General features: G+C 34.3%; 3 protein-coding genes across 4 annotated transcripts; 2 read left to right on the top strand and 1 right to left on the bottom strand.

Moving 5' to 3' along the window:
• Positions 1-1,518: 1,518 nt before the first annotated feature.
• Positions 1,519-3,972, top strand: LOC109003863 (heme-binding protein 2-like). The gene is made up of 2 exons (XM_018982182.2): positions 1,519-1,819; positions 3,254-3,972. The coding sequence occupies exons 1-2, from the start codon at positions 1,623-1,625 to the stop codon at positions 3,705-3,707; spliced, it is 651 nt and encodes a 216-aa protein (XP_018837727.1). The 5' UTR covers positions 1,519-1,622; the 3' UTR covers positions 3,708-3,972.
• Positions 3,973-5,552: 1,580 nt separating this feature from the next.
• LOC109003862 (plant UBX domain-containing protein 10-like) lies at positions 5,553-8,085 on the bottom strand. Its single transcript, XM_018982181.2, has 4 exons — positions 7,060-8,085; positions 6,473-6,646; positions 6,193-6,384; positions 5,553-6,114 (listed from the first exon to the last, which is right to left on the bottom strand). The coding sequence occupies exons 1-4, from the start codon at positions 7,588-7,590 to the stop codon at positions 5,887-5,889; spliced, it is 1,125 nt and encodes a 374-aa protein (XP_018837726.1). The 5' UTR covers positions 7,591-8,085; the 3' UTR covers positions 5,553-5,886.
• An 8,912-nt stretch (positions 8,086-16,997) lies between these two features.
• On the top strand, positions 16,998-20,744 carry LOC109003860. 2 transcript variants are annotated; one of them, XM_018982180.2, is made up of 7 exons: positions 16,998-17,519; positions 17,621-17,707; positions 17,892-18,104; positions 18,683-18,847; positions 19,128-19,181; positions 19,272-19,418; positions 20,116-20,744. In XM_018982180.2, the coding sequence occupies exons 1-7, from the start codon at positions 17,139-17,141 to the stop codon at positions 20,491-20,493; spliced, it is 1,425 nt and encodes a 474-aa protein (XP_018837725.1). In that variant the 5' UTR covers positions 16,998-17,138; the 3' UTR covers positions 20,494-20,744. The 2 variants fall into 2 exon arrangements, with proteins under 2 accessions (XP_018837725.1, XP_018837724.1); XM_018982179.2 differs by having other exon boundaries at positions 17,877-18,104.
• The last annotated feature ends 1,858 nt before the right edge of the window (positions 20,745-22,602 follow it).

Here is a 22,602-nt window from a genome sequence, read left to right as displayed (position 1 = left end):
AGGGGTAGGGGTACTTCAGACATGGAAATGAGAGCTCGCATTATAATCTGCCATGAACTTAAGCAAATAATAAATATGAAATTATAGCCAACATAGCAACATGCCAAACAATTAATATCCAAGTATTAACATATATATTGGAAGTTGGAGGATCAAACATCAAACATAAAAAAATGAAATACCCATATTAAAAAGAGATCAAGACGGAGCATCAATCTGTATGGAAGAAATAAAAAAATTTAAAGGTGAAACTGATCGAATTAATAACTGATCAAGTAAGAGCCTGTCACATTAATACTAGTGTATTGAGTGTATTCATAAATTAAATAAAATATAATTTTCTTTTTCTAAATATATATATTATTTATTTATTGATATGTGCACAATATTGTCAACTTTGAGGCAAGCATTTCTTAATATATTATTACCAAGAGATGATAAATATTTGGTAAGTAAGTTTAGGACATGATCATGATCAAATCATATCAAAGAGATATATATATAAAACTTCTTTTGACTTTTCTAGTTGCCAATGATTTTAAAACAACTTTACTTTATGTGTTGATAAAGTTTATTGGCCAAAAAATACTTTCTATGTTGTTGATTTTTAATCCGAATTAATTAGCCACAAATCAACTCATCAATGATCAAAATTTACACACATTATATGATACAAACCAAAAAAAATAAAAAACACACGGGTAGATTCACACACGACTACACATCATTCATTAATCATTCAAACCACATGCACAATCAAGTCTCCACAGCATACAATTTATAAAATCTCATCCTCTATCTCTGATTAAACCCCATTATTCATCTAATCTCTATTCCATAAAATATAAATCACAAAAAATTAAAGTAAATTTAGGGTTTCTTACATTTGGTGACAGAAATGAAGATGGAGTCACGGAAGGCTATGGTGACGACGACGGTGACGGAGATGCAGATTGCATAAGGTAAGCAATCGAATGGAGAGAGAGAGAGAGAGAGAGAGGGGATAGGGTAAGCTCGTGAGGGATCTAAACAAATAATGAAACGATGCCGTTTTTCCATTGACGAAACGACGTTGTTTCGTTATTTGTTATTAAGTTAAAAAAATCCAAGCATGAAACAATGTAAACTAGTTATTTATATATATATACTTATATATATTATTAAGCGAAATGGGGCGGGGTGGGGGTCACCTTTATCCAGCCCTTGCCCCCGTCTTGGGTGTCAGATGCGGGGGGTGGGGCCACCCCACCTCCCGCATCTGATCCCACCCCCCGCATCTGAGGGGACGGGGTATTCCGCCCGCCACACTGAGATGGGACCCACTATCCTCCCCTAGCATATAGTAAAATTGATAAATGAATTTTTATATCAATTACTTGTAATAAAAATTCACGTCAACAGTTACGATTGTGGTCTGTAATATTGTTTGCATAAATTATTAATTTATTTTCTGTGATTGAAACATTAAAAAATATTTTGTATCAAAATGAGTATTAGAATGATTAATCATCTATTCTACTCGTTTTAGATCGTTTTGATCAATATATCGGATTTACTAAGCTTTACACACGTATATTTCTGCTTCTGTTCAACTTTGTCTTGTGTTGGAGAATCAAAGGAAGATGGAGATCCCGAGGTGGACGGTACTGGTGCTCTTTTCTGTGTCTCTGGGTCTGTGCAACGCAATCGAATCGCCGCAGTACACGGTGGTTCACACGGAATCGGACTTCGAGATCAGACTCTACAGAGACTCCACTTGGATATCTGCTCCCGTTAAAGACATCTCCTTCCAGAAGGCCACCAAACTGGGTTTCCATAGGTGATTACTTTAATTCCCTTTCTTTGGTTGCTGATGGAGATTAAGGAATATAGAACTATTGGGAGGAAATTCCATCTGTTTCTATAGTTTTCCTTGTCGTTCTGTAGGATAAGGGATAGCAGTGACTTGAGTTTTGGTTTCTCAATTGAATCTTAATTCTCGTCTAGATAAGGTTTGGATTTTCAGGGACCCAATCAATGATAAGTCATGTAATTCAAGAAATACTTTCCTTTGCTCTGACTCGGTTTTCTCGTAAACCAAAGAAGTAGTTGTAAATTATTTACTAGCAAGAGAAAACAGTTAAAGCTTGCCTCCCACAGCACTAATATCAGTTTCAACTTATATGTATCATTTTGTATGTTTCTCCAATATCATTTTGTATATTTGATTGCGCCATATAGTGTGTCTATATTTAGGGAATCTCAGTCTTTTAGCCTGTGTTGTTTTATAATTGTTGGTACTCCCAGATGATGTGCTCTTGGCTCTTGAAACTTGACAAGGGATGGTAACAAATTAAAAAATTATTATTTTTTAACCACATCCAAAATTGTGGAAGGTTGTAACTACTGAGAACTATGTTAGCCATAGAGTTTCAGCTTTCTCGATTAGGTTATTTAGGTTAGTTTGTCATTTTATCACTGTGTTCAAACTTAACTAAATTCAAATTGCTAGTCCAACCTTTTGTTTTTTGGCCAGAACCAAGTCAACCCTAAAAACAGCCAAGTTTATGGTGCGGAAACTTGGAGAAAGAACAAGCATTCTATATGTACTTGTTTGGTTTAGAAATCTGAAAGACATGGTAAGCTAATTGGAGATGGTTTTAAATGTTGTCCTAAGGACACGGAAAATGACGGTGACGACGTCCTACTTAAATGGTGACTATGAGCATTTTAATTCGAGTAATGCTACTCATCATCCTAACTTCTATTATCATTCTATCATCCTATGATGTGGCATTAGATGATTAGAAATTATTTGTTACATTTCACTTGTAAACCTATCATCTAATGCCACATCATGGGATGATAGGAGGATGATGAGAGTTAGGATGATGAATAGATTTTTTCTTTTAATTCTCATGGTGCATCTATCCATGACCAGGACTGGAGCTGTATAGAGCAGCCTCTTCCCTAGTCATAACAACGATATACAACCTACTTCAGCTGAATTGATACCTTTCTTGTGCAGATTTTGTTTCACATCAGAATGAACATAGACTGTATCAATAGGGAACATGTGGTTTGTTTCTAACATAGTTTCAAAAATGTCCTGCAGGTATTATGAGAGTGCAAGAACTTCACTGTTTACAGTTTTAGTGTAGATGGCCATTTTGGGTCCCCATTTCATTATTATGTTCTAAAATCCTGTGTAGTTTTTATACTAGTTTTGGATATTTTCATTTTACTAGATATTTACTTGTTGTTCATCTTACAGGCTGTTCCAGTACATCCAAGGTGCCAATCTGAATTTTTCCCGGATTGCAATGACAGCTCCAGTTTTGACAAGCATAGTCCGAGAAGCTGGCCCCCTACATTCATCAGCCTATTTAGTACGATTTTACTTGCCCGTAAAGTTCCAAGCTAGCCCTCCACTCCCGCTTCCAGAGCTGAACCTGAAACCATATTCATGGGACAGTAGTTGTATTGCTGTTAGGAAGTTCTCTGGATTTGCTAGGGATAATAACATTGTTAAAGAGGCAGAGAAACTTGGCATTAGCTTGAACAGATCTCCATGGGCAAATTCAACTTCTTCTGAGAAAAGTAATGCCTACTCGATTGCACAGTACAATTCCCCATTCCGCATTATCGGGCGTGTAAATGAGGTTTGGGTGGATATTGATGCATCTGGATTAGATGGCTGTAAATCCAGTGGATTATCTACATACTGAACTGTGGCATAGGTAGGCATGGCTGCTCAAGTTCCCCCACCATGTGCTTGGAGCTAATGACACATAAATTAAGTTACCGTGTTTTGAAAAATCTGTCTGTATGTATGAATAAACATTTCTGCAGTAGACACGGCTCTTTTTTTGTATGTGTATATTTTGGTTTGCCACTTGTTAATATGCCCTCTAGGCTTGTATTGAGCCTTCTTAAACATTTCTTGTAATTATTACTTGTCATATAATAGGATCTTTGAGTTTAATTCATCAATTTTTATTTAAAACAAAAGAACCCTAAACTACTATGATTAGAAGTACTGGCATTTGTGAAGAAAATTGGTGTCACTTAGCATTTTTCTTCATCTCTGTCTTGAAAGCCCGCCCTACGGATAGGAGTTCCTATCTCTACTGCCTTTTACATGGGAAGATCATCAAAAGAAAAATGCATTTGGATTCCCACAACAACTGGTGGATTCCAAGTTGTTCATTTGTGCGGCTTTCGAAAACATTCATCAAAGTGATCGTGAAATTCTACGTTCTAGGAAAGTTTGAGCATTCTGCTTAATTTTGTAGGCTATATTTATGTTACTCTAGAAACAAGAAAAAAAGATGATATCTATATTCATATTCCCACTTTGGTTCCATTTTGTTGGCTAATCTTTTTTTCTTTTTTCCCTTCTACTTTTCATGTGGGTTTAGTCCTAATTCCAATCTCTGTTTTTCTCTGTTCATTGGTGGTGGCGATCATTTCTTTGAAGAACAATTCATAATTGATAAAAACTGAACAGAGAAAAACAGAGATTTCTTTGAAGAACAATTCATAATTTTTGCAACTGTTGCTATAAACTACAATGCTATGGAACCTAAAGGTTCATACGCTGCTCTTCGTACAGATAGCAGTTTTCTGGACGAGATTTATGTCCATATAGTAAGTTTTAGCTGCTATCACTGACTAATATATCTGCTTGTTAAATCAGTTAAAGTGGTCATCAAGCAGCACCAGAGGACTTTCATATGCTTCCTTTGTAATCTATAAATAAAATCTGGGAATTTAATTTTCTATGCGAGTTTATGGACGTTTGGATAAAAGATAGAAGAACAGATATTTGTAATACAACCATATCAATTATGTTGAGGTATATATGCAGACATATATTTGGTTAGGAACTACAGTCGTATTTTAATCATGATTTATTGATGAGGTTCTGCATATAATTAAGACGGCCTCGTTTGTTTTCGTAGATGAGTTGAGATTAAAGTTAAAAGTTGAATAAAATATTGTTAGAATATTTTTTTTAATATTATTTTTGTTTTGAAATTTGAAAAAATTGTAATGATTAGATGAGATGAGATTGGATGAGTTGTGAAAATAAACGAATCTACTTATTTGAGATGTGACTAATTTCCAGACTGATAAGATTAACAACTATTTGTGAAGGGAGATTCTTCTTTCAGCTCGATTGAAGAAGCTATTTTGAAAAAATGAACAAGTTCTCTTGAGCTTAGTTTGAATTTTTCTAAGCTAGTAAAGAAATCTTCTCAATTAGTAAAATGCTTGGGACTTCATCTCATAAGACTGAAGAATTGGTTTGAATCTCTTTCATGCTCTTGAGGCCAAATTAGGAAGAAAAACTACACTATTTTCTTTCTAAACAGTAAAGAACTTCTTTTAGTTCTGATGTTTCGGTTTTTTTCCTCAATTAGAAGGCATGTTGGACGAATCATTAGAAATCTCACGTCAAGACTAACCTCAATAAACCATAGATTAGTGGTGATGTTTCAGTTCCTTTCCTTAGTTAAAAGGCCTCTGAAATTGCAGATTACTAATGAGCAGGTGGGATGTCGCACAAATCATTAGAAGCTTCAAAACTATATAAGAAAGTACTTCTTTTATAAAACTAAACACATGGGGGGATTATCATCCCCTCATAGACTGCATATATGATGCCACCTAGACCTCATTGTCGGCTAGGCCCTTTGTTTTAAAGGTGAACTTTTTCATTGTAGCTGTGATCAGCAATTTGGCACTTTATTCGACTTTCCTAATCTTTGTTTCACCATGAATATGATGTGCAATGCCCATATTACAAAGTACATCAATGAGGTGACAAAAGTGAAGAAAAGCATATTGTCTAGAAAAGATATACTGGATAAGTTCTTGGTCAGTACATGCACTGACTGATGTTTACAGAGGTTCCAAGAACAGGCTTGCTCTAGGATGGAGGCCACAGTCTTTGAGAGTCATGCCCATCTGATCAACACCATAAACTTTTCTAGGGAAGCTTGATATCAATCTGTAGTTTCCAATACCAGCAAGGCCTAAGGAGTCTATGTATCTGTATATTGATTGGACCTTGTCTGTGCTTGCAAAGCTCTGCTCTCTTCTTTCTCCACTCGGAAACCTGATCAAAATCTGAATATGACAGGCATGATTATACCTAATTAACGCTCTATTCAGATGAATAAATATTTTTCCAGAACTAGTATATACCTGGGTAGCTTGAGGATCATTTCCCCTATTTGCAACTTCTTTATGGTGAGTTTCTTTAGTAATGGCACCCTCCTTGACTTTACCATTCTGTTTTTTACTGTTCCTGAGGTTGTCATAACTTGCTCTAGTCGGAGCTTCTGCTGGTTTCTGAACTCTTTCTCCTGGAAGTAAGTTCTTGAGTTTTTCCTTTTCCTAAGATGGGCAACAAGGTTGGTTCACTGTCAGTTTGCTGCCTTAGAATTGTGAGTTGGACCTAATTGGATATTAAATAGATACACACCTTGTCTATCTGTAGAGATGCCATATACGCTGCATCTTGTTCTTCTCTGAGGCGACGATCTGCTATCATCTTTTCTTCCAGCTTGGCCCTTGCACTGCCAAAAGCCAAACCTTGCTCCTCCACAGTCCTCTGCAGAATCTCCACCAGTTCAGCTGCTGAAATGGGCCCTTCCATCTAAACTTGGACAAGAACAGTTAGGAAGCTCAAGTATCATACCGATCATTGGAAATATTGTAATTAGAAGCGGCAGACAGGCACATAAAAATGTAAAATGTGTGTGCTACGGAGCCATGACACAAATTCTATACTTGCACTAAGCTGAGAGATGAGAGTTCATCCCCACTATATGCTACTACTAGAGCACACAACCAAAAAGTGATCGATAATTGATGACTGCAACTTTTCAGTTTTTATCTATTGCTATAACTACTACCAATTACCACTAATTAAGGATTCCAGCTATTCTATTTTTATATTTATTTCCATTACTACTGCTTCTCCTGGAAGGTAATATGAGCACGCAGAAACAAAAGTCTCAGATTCTGTACAGAAATGAAAAAGGAATGTAACCCAGAATTCCAACTAACCTGTCGCAGCACTGCTATGCTATCACCAGGAGCAGGAGCTATTACAGCACAGAATGGGAAGCTGGTAGGCATCAACATTGTAGCCATTTGCAGGCCCTCTCCACTATTTGCCAATGCTCCCCAGCAAATAAAATTAGCATCAAGAAACTGTACCACCAATTCTGAAGACAAAGTTTCTCTACAGAAAGGGGGCGTGAAAGGATGTTCTGGTGAGTGGAGATACATAAACATGAACTTGTGATCATCTTCTGCTAACTTCAGAGCTGCCATTAACCGACAAGCGTAGAAAAAGGGATGGTAGGATCCATATTGCTGCTCAAAACTGGCTAGGAATTCCCACTCTTCTGCACCGACGATGGGCTCCTCTGAATGTTGTGCTGGATGGTTCAATGGTAGATGTTGATTTCTTCTACCTACCATTGCTCTTGAAAAACCCCCTATAATGTTCCTGGGAAGGCTTACCATCCGGCGTAAAATCTCATTGCAAAAAGCCTCAGCTGCTCTCCTGTTTTCCCTCACAGAGGATGACATTGTTCCCTACACACTCCCACAAAGACAGCCAAAAACTGAAAAACAAAATAAGTTAGAGAGTGAATGCCTATTCTTGCTATTTGCTTTCAAGAGCGGTCTGAGATGATGCTGTGACACAGTACAGCCTCTTCAAGTAATATAGGGTTATCGAAAAAGATTCGAAATGGCCATCAACTTTTCTTTTTCTTTTTATTACTTTTAGTTGTTAAAGAGGGACAGGAGCATTAAAAAAAGAACGAGAAGATGCCTCTTCTTTTTGGCTTCTACAGAGCTCTAAGAGGATGCTTTGCTTATGATGCAATCCACCTCTTAATTCTGGAAGAGACTCATGTAGTGGTTGGCCATCAATGCATGCGTGTTTAGTTTATCTAGGATATGGCAGCCAAAGATTTCTGTGCTTCTTAAAAGTATTGTTCAAAGACATTTTGATTTGCTAACGCTCAATGCTGGGAGTAGATTTTATGAATATAAGAACAGACTCAAGCGAAGAAAGATGACAATAATACCAGGAACCGTGGCAGAGGATCACACATGGACAACAGATGGAACTGTTGCCTTGGATTCTCATTCTTTGCTAAACATGTACAAGTTAGAGGCTTGTCCATGTAGAAATAATTAGTTATTCAGCAAATTAAACAAGACTATAGTGCTTTAATTACAGAGATTTGGTACAAGAAATGGGCATGCATTTTCAATATCGAATCCAAGTTCCAAACAGCTCGAAAGATTCCTGCCAATCACATATATATCTGTGCATGAAAATCTCTCAAACCGGGACATCTCGGGGTCCGGACTGCAACCTCTTACCCTTTTATAATCTATATACTACAGGCACCTAGCTAGCTAGCAGTAGTCATGATCAAGCCTGAGATATTCTTTCATAATGCGCCACACTTGTGATTGTATGGATGTTGGATCGTGAAATGAAGAATTTAGGGAAACCTTCAAAACAAACAAGATTCTGCTCATCAAAAAAGAAGAAGATTCTGTTCTTAATATATACAGTAAGGTGAAGAAAAAGATGGAATCACAGACTAGGAAGGATGGGACACCCATTATACGTATTGATCTTCATCTTTAGCGACTTGTTTCAAAGGTATCAACGTAAATTAATCAACTAGCTAGCTTGGGAAAGAAGTTTAAGTGAGAGCATAACTCGGTCTCTGGATGTTTTTTAACATTTATCAATCCTCACTTTGAAAAATACTTTAAAAAAAGCTTAAAAAACCCAGAAGTTAAAAAAGAAAAGAAAACTATACTAATTGCAAGGAAAAGTAAACCTGCAAGTCTTAACTGTGTGTGCAAAAGAACTTCAAAAACATTATGGGAATTAGCCAGAAAAGTACTGTAGAAGCCTAGCTAGCTAAGTTTTCCTTTGATATTTACAAGTAGTGTGATGGTGTTCTTGGTTTTATGCCAATCTACCATGCATATATGTGTATAGCAACATGCATGCATGGTAAGCTAATGGCTTGAATTGATCATGAGTAAATGATTGGGGAAAATTCGCATTTTCAGATAAATTATGATAAAACTGCAATCTCAAATTAATAAAAAGATAGAATTAAGCTGCATGCAATTAAAAGCGCGCAAGAGGATCAGTTATGAGTTACTATTTATATGCTCAAGAGTCAAGTCATGTGGACTGAATATATATATGTCCTTAATTTCTCCAAAAACAAAAATGGTGATCTTCTTGCGCTAGATATATATATAGTCTGATTAATCCTAGCTAGACCTGCATAATTAATACGATACTAGATGATCAGAATATATAGTTAAATATATTTAATTAGTGAGAAATAATAATATACAAACTAAAATTTTTTTATAAGGTTTTTACTAGATCCTATTTTATAAGGGTTTTTTTATTTATATATATAAATTGTATAAACTATAGGTAAATTAAATTATTATTTTTTAAGTGGAAGAATAATATATGAACTCGAATGCATGGCAATTAAGACATGACTGATCATGTAGTAGTTTCACAAGAGGAAAAACACATGCTTCCAAAATTATAAATATATTGTAATTGATATGTGCATGATCAGTACTATACGTACGTACGTGTGATATATATTCATTAATATACTTTGGGTAGTGCTACAGCCCCCGCTGGGGGGCTCCCGCTGGGGCTGTAGTATTATTTAATATATATTTTATTTAAATAATTTTTATATAAATTTTTTAATATTTTAATAAAATAAAATAAAATAAAAATATTATTAAGAAAATATTTTTTTAATCTAAAAGTAAAAAATATATATTAAAAAATACTTTCTTAATCACGAAGTAAAATAAAAAATTATAAAAAAATATTTTTTTATAATTTTTTATTTTACTTCATGATTAAGAAAATATTTTTTAATAATATTATGATTTTTTTTAAAAATATTTAAAATAGTCATATTACAGCCCCCGTTGGGGGCTCCTGTTGAGCTTAACATGTACTTTTTTTATATGTAATTTTTTAATTTATTTTTTATATAGATTTTTTTTACACTTATAAATATTTTTAAAAAATAAAATAAATTTAAAATATCATTAAAAAACACTTCCTTAATCAGAAAGTAAAAAAAAATATATTAAAAAACACTTCCTTAATCAGAAAGTAAAAAACAAATCATTAAAAAACACTTCCTTAATCAGAAAGTAAAAAACAAATCATTAAAAAATACTTCCTTAATCAGAAAGTAAAAAAAAAAAAAACACTTCCTTAATCAGAAAGTAAAATACAAATCATTAAATATTAATTTTTATTCTACTTCATAATTAAGAAAATATTTTTAAATAATATTATAATTTTTAATTTATTTTTTATATAGATTTTTTTTACACTTATAAATATTTTTAAAAAATAAAATAAATTTAAAATATCATTAAAAAACACTTCCTTAATCAGAAAGTTAAAAACAAATCATTAAAAAACACTTCCTTAATCAGAAAGTAAAAAACAAATCATTAAAAAATACTTCCTTAATCAGAAAGTAAAAAAAAAAATACTTCCTTAATCAGAAAGTAAAATACAAATCATTAAATATTAATTTTTATTCTACTTCATAATTAAGAAAATATTTTTAAATAATATTATAATTTTTATTTTATTTTTTAAAATATTTAAAATTATTAAAAATATCTATATAAAAATAAATTTAAAAAATATATATAAAAAAATACTACAGCCCCAGCGGGAGCCCCAGCGGGACATGTAGCATTTTCCACATACTTTTCATGATTTTAAAGATTCGTGCCATCGAATGAATAGGTATATATTAATTTATTTATTACTTAGATTGAAGGCATGGCTAATGGTGCACGTACGTACATGACTAGTTAATATATGTGACCTCCATGAACACAATAAATTAATCAAGATCCGTTTTCGCAAATCATGACATGCATGCATGCCACCTTTATCTCGCACTGATTAGACGTTTCTGTTTTATATTATATAAGAGTTTAACTACGCACAAATTGACGTGCTAACACATAATTTATTTATTATGGCCTCATTTGGTTATATAGACAATGAAATGGGATATTTTATTAAAAATTAAATAAAATATTATTTTTATTTTATTATTTAAAAAATTAAATTATTTATTATATTTTATATATAAATTTAAAAAAATTATAATAATTATATGAGATGCGATAAGATGAGATAGTTTAATTTTTAATAACCAAATCAATAATTTAAAAAAAAAAAAATCAAAACGCCATTCATATTTTAACATAGTTGATAGGACAAACTTTTATATCAGTATTGTATTAGATATGTAAAAAAATAAAACTTATAAATAGATTTTTTTTTTATATATATATATTCTATTTTTTTTTTTTTAGAATGATCTTTGTATTTCGTAGGAAATATTGTTTGTGGCTCGTAGAAAAATGGTGGTGTGCGCTGGGGGTAAATGGTACAGACCCAAGATGCACCAGGCCCAGTCTACAACAAAACTCCATAGCAAATAAGGGGGAAAAGACAAGGAAGTGATAAAGGAAAAAAGCGAAAGCTGAGGAAGGGCCAGGCAAGGGGTGAGGAGACATAAACCTGTCACTTCTCACCACTCCAAAGGGTCTCAATAAAAAGGATATAATCAGATCAAAAGAGGGAGATTATCATCTTCAACCTGACGAGAGAGACTCTATTAGAGCATTAGCATTGGTTTATGTATATGCATATGTAAAATTATCTCTTTTGCATATCCACTTTGTCATTCAAGCAAAATTTTCACATTAGCTTATGCATATTTGAGACAAAATAATAATAAAATATTATTATTTTATTATTATTACTTTTTTGCTAAAATCCATTTTTTTATATATATTTTACAATTAACATCCATTACATACATTTGACATTACTAATGCAAATATAATAATAAAAAATATAATTTTTTAATAATAATATATTAAAAATATAATATATTATAATAATAAAATGAATGTGCAAGTGAATGCTTGTTTTGTTGTTGAAGGAGTGAGAAAATAAAAGGATTGTGTGAGAGGGAGTGGGAGGAGAGAGAAATAATTATTTAAATATGATTTGTAGGGTGAATAGTAGTTATCCAAATTTGGATAAGCACTATTTATAGGTAGCTAAATATTTGGATATGCACAAGCCAATGTGAAAGATTTTAGGGTCATATTATGCAAATTTGACTTTGCATATGCATATGCATAGACCAATGCTAATGCTCTTAGAGATGGAAAACTCCTGCGTTATCTTCTATAGGCAAAAGGGTTCACCGATCCCATTATGCAAGAGACTATAAAATATTCTTATTACAGTAAATTTATCCACCAAACGATTTGTAGATATAATTCTTATATCGAACTACGTAAATTTATGTATATCTTTTTCTTTATTTATATTTTTTGTATTTATTTTTTATTAACTATTATTGATGTACATACGAGCACAATAACACCTCCCAAATGGTCCTTATGTGGTTCAAACCGTTTCATTATGGGCCGAAAATGACTCTTTTTCCGTTGTGATAACTTTGACAATAACATTGTGCTTGTTTAGTTGTTTAGCTGACAAAATCTTAAGCATTTCGAAAATAACAAATATGATTAATTAATATTGAGTAATCTTACATATAATCATGAAGTGCGTAAACGTCGTGTAATTGTTTTGAAAAATAGTAGGGTTCATTATTAAAAAAATAATTTTTTTTCATGTAAGTCTCATATTTTATTCAATTTTTTTAAAACGATTATGCAGCGATTGCATAATTCATGATTGCAAATATATTTTCTCATTAATATTAGCATTACTATTAAATTATTCAGCATAAGAAATCTAAACAATATTAATTTTTGCCAAGTTGCAACTTTACTCCTATTCCACTTAAATAATGGAGTCATCACTAAACGAATCACCGTTTTGGCATGCAGTGCCAGAGGATGCAACTCCGACTTTTTGTGTGTGTGGAGAAGGGAAAGTAATCCTGGTTTATATTCCTTCAACCCGCAACCACAGTACTGGGCCATTTGGCAGAGTGTAGAGGAAGTTTCTTTGCCATTTCTTTAGAGCAGAATGGCACACATCTGAGTATGACCATGTTCGAAGCTTCCCTCAAAGATAAAAGTACAAAAATACGAACAGACCCAGAACCCAGAATTTCGGAATTTTCTCCAGCATTATTGCCATTAGAATGCCTTTGGATTATCCAAACATTGTCTACAATTTGAATAAAGATAAACACAAAGCTGTGGATCTAACAATATTAAATGCTGTATTGATATTTTTTCGAATTGTAGAAAGTATTTGAATAAAAAAATCCTACAAAATCTTGATCTCGTGGGAATTAAACAAACTAAATAGAAGGATATCAAACTCTTGTGGCAATTAATGTTGGTGCTCATGTGATGTGGAAGTTTACCAAATGCAAGTTGATTCTAGCTAAGCTAGCTTGAGAGTCTTGGAGGGTGTTGAAGAGATGGTTTTTTCAAAGGCAAATGGGTTTTCAGCTTTTCTTTCATATGTATGAGATCATGATCCATCACCATCTTCAAAAGGGTCACTTTATTTTTAAATCAGAAAGAAAAAAAGATAGCTTCACATGGAATCCACATCCATATGTATGAGATCATGATCCATCACCATCTTCAAAGTTTAAAAATGGGCACTTAATATATATGCTTAATTGGCTAAAATAACAAGCAATATCATCTTAATTGGTTGATCTAGTGTCGCATGCTGCTTGTAGTTGTACCTAATTAACGTCATTGCCATGTTGGACTATAATGGCATGGGCTGTCTCATGATCACTCTCAGTTTTAGAATCTTTATATATTTCAACTTATGTTTCTTCTCTCTCTTTGTTTTTCCAGTCCAAACGATGACTAACTTGCTCATCGAATGGAACTGGATTCATATTGCAGTACTTCCAGCTTTATGTCATGCTTCTGTTTGGGTTGTTTTCCTTATCAACCTAAACAAGTACTGCTTCTTAATTCTCAAACTGTTTGAAATTATCACTTCATGACGGGAAGAAGTAGATTTTAATAATTTATACTTGTCTTAACACTCTCCTCACGTGCGGGTTAACCTCCCACATACATTATGTAAAATTACCACTGATCCAAAATATTTAAGCCGATGAGAAAATATAGATTTAATAATTTATATTTGTCTTAAAATACTGAAGAGTCTCATCTGCTGTACTTGTGATTAACAAGTAAAACTTAAGATGAAAAACAATATTTATCATTTCAAATACATCTAATAAACTAAAACTTAAAAGTATCCGGTGCCTTTGATTATTGTTCTTCATTCATTTAGGATGATTGATCTGTGCCACCAATGAATTATCAAATCAGCTGTTACAAGGTCTGCGACTCCTTTATATATTAAAACTTCATTATTTCTCTACATATTATACATGTTTTTCAAAACTTCATTACTTCCAACAGTAAATATTGACATTAGATCTAGGTTAGATTGAAATTATATGGATAATATATTTATTCTTGCAGAACTACTTTAGAAAGGGGCATGATTCCAGTACTGAAAGAAACTTAATTAATACTCTCATTGCCAGTTGTTGATGGAGCGAGTGACAGACTGTGGACCCAAATCAATATTCCCAACAGTATTCCTTTTATTTGCAGCTAGCAGAGGTGGTTGAGAGTGTAAGTGGGACTTTGTGAAAAGAAGAGAGAACTAAAGAATGGTAGGCAAAGATTAGGAGCATTTGGAAGTGGCAAGCACCATTGCCCAGAACACAGAAAGATGACCAGGTTTTGGGCCCATACCTTTCTATTATACCATCAACTAATACCCAATAAATACTCTATAACAGTAATTACAGTGCAAATAATCAATCCCAAAATCGATATACGCACTCGGTAACGTAATGGGCCGCTACAAACTTCATGTTTGGTAGCATTCTTCTAGCTATTATTCCTTCTAGTTTTCTGTTGATTGACAGTGAGAAGGACCTTCCTTATACTTGTTTGTTTTATTACTATATTTCTCTCTAATGCAAGTTTAATTAGAAAAAAAAAGGAAGGAGATTATCCCTAACTGGGTATTTTTTTCAATAATTTCATATAGCAAACGGATTGTTATGATCCACCTGCTGTGGCTTGAGCACAGTAGAAAAGACTGAACTAAAACTGACTGTGCTGGAGGCAGCCACCAAATAGATCTAAATACTAGTCCTCTAGATCATGAGATAATGAAACCAGAAGTTTCCAGCAAAAGAGGACATGTCTCTCTTAAAATAACATAAAACTGTTGGTAGATGAAATGGTCGGTGGAGATTTGGAGTTTCAATCTCTCATTTCTAGCTACAACTTTCTTCATGCTCTCTCCTTTGTTTTGGTAATTTACTTCTTCCATGTGATGAATAATTTGGGTAGATTGTAACTCGCACCTTCTAAGGAAGTAGGGACTATAGATGCTGAATTCTTTAGTGGAGATGTCAGAAGGGTCCACTTTGCCTGTTAGAAATAAATGCCTTGTTCAGTCACCTCTTGAGTACGTGGGTTTGCCTTCTCAAAACCCTCACTTTTCAAAAAGTAATGCACGACAATACTGATAGTTTGGAAACATGAGGCTCTCATCAAATCTGGTTACACTGTGGTAAATAAGCAATCAAAATGAAAAATGCTACCATTTTTTCTGTATTTGTTCCTTTTTTTTTAATTTATTTATTTGATATTTTAGATTATCTTTTATATATATATATATTTGAAATACAGCTGAATAAACTCACATCGTATTAATGATGCTGACAACAACAAGATCCAGTACTAAGTCGACTGGTGGAATTAGGTCCCCACAGCATTATTAATTTCCTGTGTAAATTTGCTACACCTCCTATAATTATTTGTCACTTGTTTCGAGTAAAACTATGATTAAACTGGTGAGAAAAATGAGGAGAAATCAGTTGTGCCAGCCAGGTTTTCAAAATGGATAGCTACCTGCCATGGTAAATGAAAGGGATATCATCATTTTGCCAAAAACAATTTCGTTTCGTGTGCTTGCTGAAAGAAAGTAAAAAAGAACATGTTATTTTCAGTTCATTGATGTTCTGCATACTATTGAGGCTACCAAAATGGAAGAGAAGCCGGTCTTGTTTGTTTTTGTAAATGAATTAAAATTAAAATTAATTCATTTACACCCATTTGGAAAGAGAGGAATTTATTCATCATCATGGTTTATCTGATATGATGATTAGAATGGCCCACCAATTGTTCAAAGTATGCTCTACTTTTACTCCATACTCCATAGCGGTCACAGGACCATGATACCATTCATCTTGAGTGCAATTTTACAGAATAAACATGGAAAAAAAGAAGCACCTCAACCCAAGTGCCCCCAAAACAAAAAGGAAGTACTTCAGTGTGACACCAGAAAGGATACTGTAACAGAACAAATTGGTAAACTAGACGTATCTGGAAACCTGCAATGAAGTTAATAACAAAATAGGAAATATTTGTTATTAATAACTTATGTGAAATTAAAAAATAAAAAATAAAAAAGAACAGTGAAGGAAATATAAGAAAAAGGTCAAAATGGTAACCCAGGACGAAGTGTGATTCTGCACTCATTGGCCTGGTTGATTCTAGTAATGCAGTTCATACCTCCAGTCTTCCTATTCTTTTCTTTTTCTCCTCTCGGGCTTTGTATCCACCAAGACTGAAGGACAAGGACACCCCCCTCTCTCTCTCTCTCTCTCTCACGTTTGGAAAGTTAAAAAACTCTTTTGACCACAGGTCGTTCTCTCTCTCCTTCCCTCTCTCTCTCTCTCTCTCTCTGTCTCTAGGTTTGGAAAGTTAAAAAACTCTCTTGACCACATTTTGTTATGGGTTAGACTTCGAAAAGTACAACCCCACCACCAAGTTGGTTTTTTTTTTTTTAAATATGGTCGTGCTTGAAATTTCTCGGGTGTCAGAACCCAAAACCAAGACACCAGTGTCTTTCTCAGAGAGAGGGAGAGAGACTGCTTGTTTATAATTTATATCTTGTAAATGAGGAAGTGAGCACAAAGTTGGGTTTTTCTTTGAATGGTTCATCGTTTTGTATGGACATGAGGAAGAGAGATTCGATTCCGTGGACAAAACAGAGGAATGAACCGTGTTCTACAATTCAGCACATAACAGGACAACAACAATGCATACAAGCACAAATTGTTGCACCATTACAAACAACAGCACCCGCACATTCCTCAAAACTAGCTTCACCTGTTTCCCACAACACTCCCTCAATCATTCCCATGCTTCTTGTTGCTTTCCTTCTTGTAGCCTCCTTGCTTAGTCCTGTTCAGTCACTCCCCATTGTATCAGATTCCGGCCACTTGCTGCCGACCAACCAAACTTTTCACCCGGGTTCAGAGTTGAACAAGCTGAAGAGGATCAGAGCTTATCTGAGGAAGATCAACAAACCTGCTGTGAAGACAATTCAGGCATATACCTTTGTGTTTCTCAATGTTCTCTCTTCATGAATTATGTATATATATATTGTGTTCGTGGCTTATTAATCTGGGTTCTTGTTCTTTTGCTGCAGAGCCCTGATGGTGATGTAATAGACTGCGTGCTATCTCATCTCCAGCCTGCTTTTGACCATCCTAAGCTCAAAGGACATAAACCATTGGTAATTTCGCTATTTCTTTCCCTCTTTTATCAAGATTTTTTAAACTTAGACAAGAAATAAAAAGGAACATGCTTTGTTATTTTAAAATTGTAAACTTTCATTTTTACATTTTCGACTATGCAGAAAGATTTCTTCTTTTGATTATTAAACATAATTGAGATGATAAAAGGCTTCAGCTCTACAGGATCCACCTGAAAGGCCAAAGGGCAATGACACTACAGATACAGTGGCAGAGAGCCTGCAGCTATGGACAGAATCTGGTGAATCATGCCCAGAGGGAACTGTTCCAATTAGAAGAAACACAGAAAAAGATATTTTGAGAGCAAGTTCTCTCAGGAGATATGGAAGTAAACCAGCAAGACATGTGAGAAGAGACTCTACAGGCAGTGGTCATGAGGTTTGAATCCTAAAGAAAATTAGTTTACACACAAGCATAGAGAAAAGAACACCAAAAGGGTGAATGAAAATGGAAACTGGATTCCGAAAATCTGTCCTGGGAAGTAGTTTTCATTACCACTTCAGCAAAATTCTTCTAAATTTCATTTTTCGTTGTCATCATTTGAAAGGTAAATCTGTTCTGTCATTTCCGTTCTCTCTCTGATTCCTAGAATCCCGGCACCAAAAGGGCTAATTTCCAGCAAAAGGGCCAATTTTCTTTTCTACATTTTTTTCCCAATCAAAAAGCTCATTATGGAAAATAGGAGTAAGGAGAAGGATTAAAGGCACCCTAATTTCTAAAACTCGACTTTGAGTTACAGAGTACTCTGAATTATATAATATTAGATCCATATATTATAGGAATGCATCTGAGAACCTATCCAGGCTTTCTGATTCCTCAGTGCTAGTACAGGACATTCAGTTCAAAGCAAGATGAATATAAATTTATTGACTCATGCATTCCATATTGTGCACAAATATCTCTATGTTGCATGTCTGTATGCTTCAGTATTCTAACTGATACGTATGTTATTGCAGCATGCAGTTCTATTTGCAAATGGAGATCGCTTTTATGGAGCAAAGGCCAGCATGAACGTGTGGGCGCCCCGAGTGACTGATCAATATGAATTCAGCTTGTCACAAATTTGGGTCATTTCTGGTTCGTTTGGCCATGATCTAAATACCATTGAAGCTGGTTGGCAGGCAAGTCTCTCTGTCTGTGTATGAATGTATTTACTAACTGCCAAGCTCTTGCGTACATTATATGCACATGATGTTAATGTTTTGGTGAGAAAACCTGCCACGTCAATTAACATAAGAAATTATTAATGTTTTGAATTATAACCGTAATGGGTTTAACAGTAAGTGGTGTGTTGAAATATTAAACTGATGAGACTGGACCCAATACACGTACCCATCTAAGGTCAACAAGTCCCTAAACTTTCCTACATCTAATAGGATATTGCAACCCTATACTCTTCAGGTTAGCCCTGAGCTATATGGAGACAACAATCCAAGGTTCTTCACTTATTGGACAGTAAGTACTCCAACAACAGAATACTAGTGCTACTTTTTCTTTTAAGAAAAAAGAATATTTGTGCTAATTGACGTTTAAATCAAACCACAGACCGATGCATACAGAGCAACTGGATGTTACAACTTACTGTGCTCAGGCTTCATCCAAACCAACAACAGGGTTGCTATAGGAGCAGCAATCTCTCCAAGGTCCTCCTACAAGGGTAGACAATTCGATATTGGCCTAATGGTTTGGAAGGTAAAGTCTTAGTTCACACTAAATTAGTTAATAAAGTATAGAATTAATTCAAAATAATGAAAAATCTAGTGCTTAATTTTGGCTCTGTTGTTTCTACTTGGTAAACCTCATGGTTTTTTTTTTCTTTTGATAAAACCCTTGGGAAAAATATTTTGATCCAATATTTCATAACCGACACATCTTGCTAGTCACTTATGATTAATTAACTGAGAAGCAAAGTGCCTTTATTGACATCATTCTGTCTGATTTTTGCCACTATTTTTATTATTAGAAACCTAAGATTCTCTTCTTTTTCCTTTAAAAAATGCTTCCTGCTGCATGAACTTTTCTTCTTTCTTCTTTAGTTAGGTCCTATCTATATATCTATCTATCTATAAATATATATATACATATATATATATATATAAATATTATGTAGGTTACACTGCCTCCAGCTTTTGGGATTGACAAGTCAAAAGCACAGTTTTCATTTTGCATTTTTCTCAAACTTTTACTCACATTAATGATTGCGGTTCCTTTCCCTTCCTATTAATTAGTACTAGATAATAAGTTAATTAGATCCACAGGGAAGAACTCATCATGTTTTCCACTATGAAGTCAAAGGCATTAAATGACCTAAGAATACCAGTGCAATCACTGCATATGACCTACAATCTATCAAAAAGTTGCTAAAACAAAGTTGTTTGATTTCTTCTAGGATCCCAAGCATGGGCATTGGTGGCTGGAATTTGGATCCGGTCTACTTGTAGGATATTGGCCAGCATTCCTGTTCAGTCACTTGAGAAATCATGCCAGCATGGTACAATTTGGAGGAGAGATTGTAAATTCTCGATCATCAGGTTTTCACACATCTACTCAAATGGGTAGCGGCCATTTTGCAGAAGAAGGATTTGGAAAAGCGTCATATTTCAGAAACTTGCAAGTGGTTGACTGGGATAATAACTTGCTTCCTCTATCAAACCTTCATCTCTTGGCTGATCATCCAAGTTGTTATAATATAAGGAAAGGGAGAAATATTGCATGGGGAACGCACTTTTATTATGGGGGTCCTGGAAGGAATGTAAGATGTCCATGAAGAAATTGGCACAGGATAGAGAGAGTAGCCTTATATTTTTCTGCAATTCTGTTTTATTTTTTTCGTGTTGGTTTGGGGTTTCAAATTGTGTATTAGGCCTTAATTAACATGGTTTTGGAGTGATAAAATTTCTCACAAAATTTCATTTTTACTGACGGATCACCCGATTATTCGTCCCACGTTTGGGATTATGTAAATTTGTGGAAATACAAACTGTACTGTCAATAACATTGAGTTGTGTTCTCTGTTCATTTGATCCTTTCCTTCCAACTCTTTACATTAGTAAAGGGAAAAAGAAATCAATATTAAAAGTAGAAAATCATGGTTTAAACTGTTGGGTTGCGAACTCCTGAAATGTGCATAGGTCTTTAAAGGGAAATGATTTACAGAGTTTAAGGAATACAAGTCTCGCGCACTATCTTTAAAAAAATTAAATAAATTAGAGACCTCACTTTTTAACAATATTTTCCACTTCTTTTCAAAGAGAATACGAGAGACTTGCACACTTTTATACTTTATCTAGCATTCTTGAAAAAACTAACAATAATCATTAAACTACACTGGATCTTTCCATTCAAAAGAAAAATAACCCATACAACTTCACAAATCTGTATTCTTATTGGTAACACGCCCTTCACGTATGGTTTTGCCTGTGCAGATGAAGCCAATTCTGAACGTATCTGACTCATATATATTTAATATTCCTTAGCGGTATCCCAACTTGCACCCCAGCTTTCAAAAAATAGTAATCAAGAACAGTAATGTATGTATCTGAGTGACCAAACAAAAGCATTAAAAAATGAACTTAGATACTGAAATACAATCAAACCAATACTAATTAACTAATCAAGTGTTTTCCCGGGGACCAAGCTTGTGCTTTCCAGCATTGACTTGGAGATGAGAATTCATTGAATACTAATGGGAAACATAATTTACAATATTATTTGTCCTTTATATCTTCTAAAAAAAATAGAAGAAAAAAAAACCTTGGCCATCCCTCTTGGAGCCAGCTGTTCTAACAACTTAAACCCATCTCAGCTTATCCTTAGATCATCATCTCCAGCTGACAAAAGTTCTTTTTTCAAAAAACAAATGCAGATTTAGCATAAGAGTAGCAGCTTATACTTAGATCATCATCTCCAGCTGACAAAAGTTCTTTTTTCAAAAAACAAATGCAGATTTAGCATAAGAGTAGCATAATATAATAAAGAAGAATCATGGGGCATTTTCACCATGGTCATTGATGGAAGACCAGTGGTCCGATCTCTATACTTCAAATTCTAGGAAGTATAAAATGAAGGCAAAAGCGACCCCAACTCCAATTCCCAACCACCACTGCACCGCCATGATGAGAGCCAAGACCCAGAAGATGAAGACTTAAGAGAGAAGTAACCTAATACAGAAGGGTACATTGCAGAAGAGTCCATTATGCTGATGCAGAGAATGTTTGGTAAAGGCCATTAAAGTTGGCAGTCAGCTTTAAAGATACCAATACTGACACCTGCCCTCAGACATTGTAGGACAACCAGGAAAAAGCAAAAGGCATAAAAAAGAAGGCTGTTTTCTTTTGTGTGGTGTGGGTGGGGAAGGGGGAGGTGGGTTCCAACTTGAAACTCCAGACAAAAAACCGTGTCTTTTTCTTGTCTTTGTTTCACCCATGTAGTATGGCCAACTGGAGTTTTTGAGAGACAGTGATTTAAGCGGACAACCAAAATCACCACCGATGATATTTATTACGGCAACAGGTTTTCTAATACGACAATATTGGTGACCAAGCAAACAAAACAGAGGCGTTAAAAGATCTTATTAGGTCGAATTGAGTTATAAGGTCGACGCTTATTGGTTTGAAAAGTCTTGGGAAACATTTTCTTAAAGGCCGTTGTATTATTGTGAAGCCCACACTTGTCGTGATATATTCTGTAATGATTCTTCCTGGACATATTCTTCAGCATTTCATTCCTAACTTTTGCTACCGAATCGTTCGTCGCGACGATGTTATTGATTGAAACGTATCTCTCTATAATAATTTATTTTTATTTTATTATCCACAAGTCTCGGAAGGTCCCAATTTTTGCTGTCTATTAAAGATAGTTTCGCTATAAATCAATA

This window comes from Juglans regia, chromosome 2 (assembly GCF_001411555.2).
Source record: "Juglans regia cultivar Chandler chromosome 2, Walnut 2.0, whole genome shotgun sequence".
NCBI lineage: Eukaryota > Viridiplantae > Streptophyta > Magnoliopsida > Fagales > Juglandaceae > Juglans > Juglans regia.
This window is presented reverse-complemented; position numbering and strand designations above follow the sequence as displayed.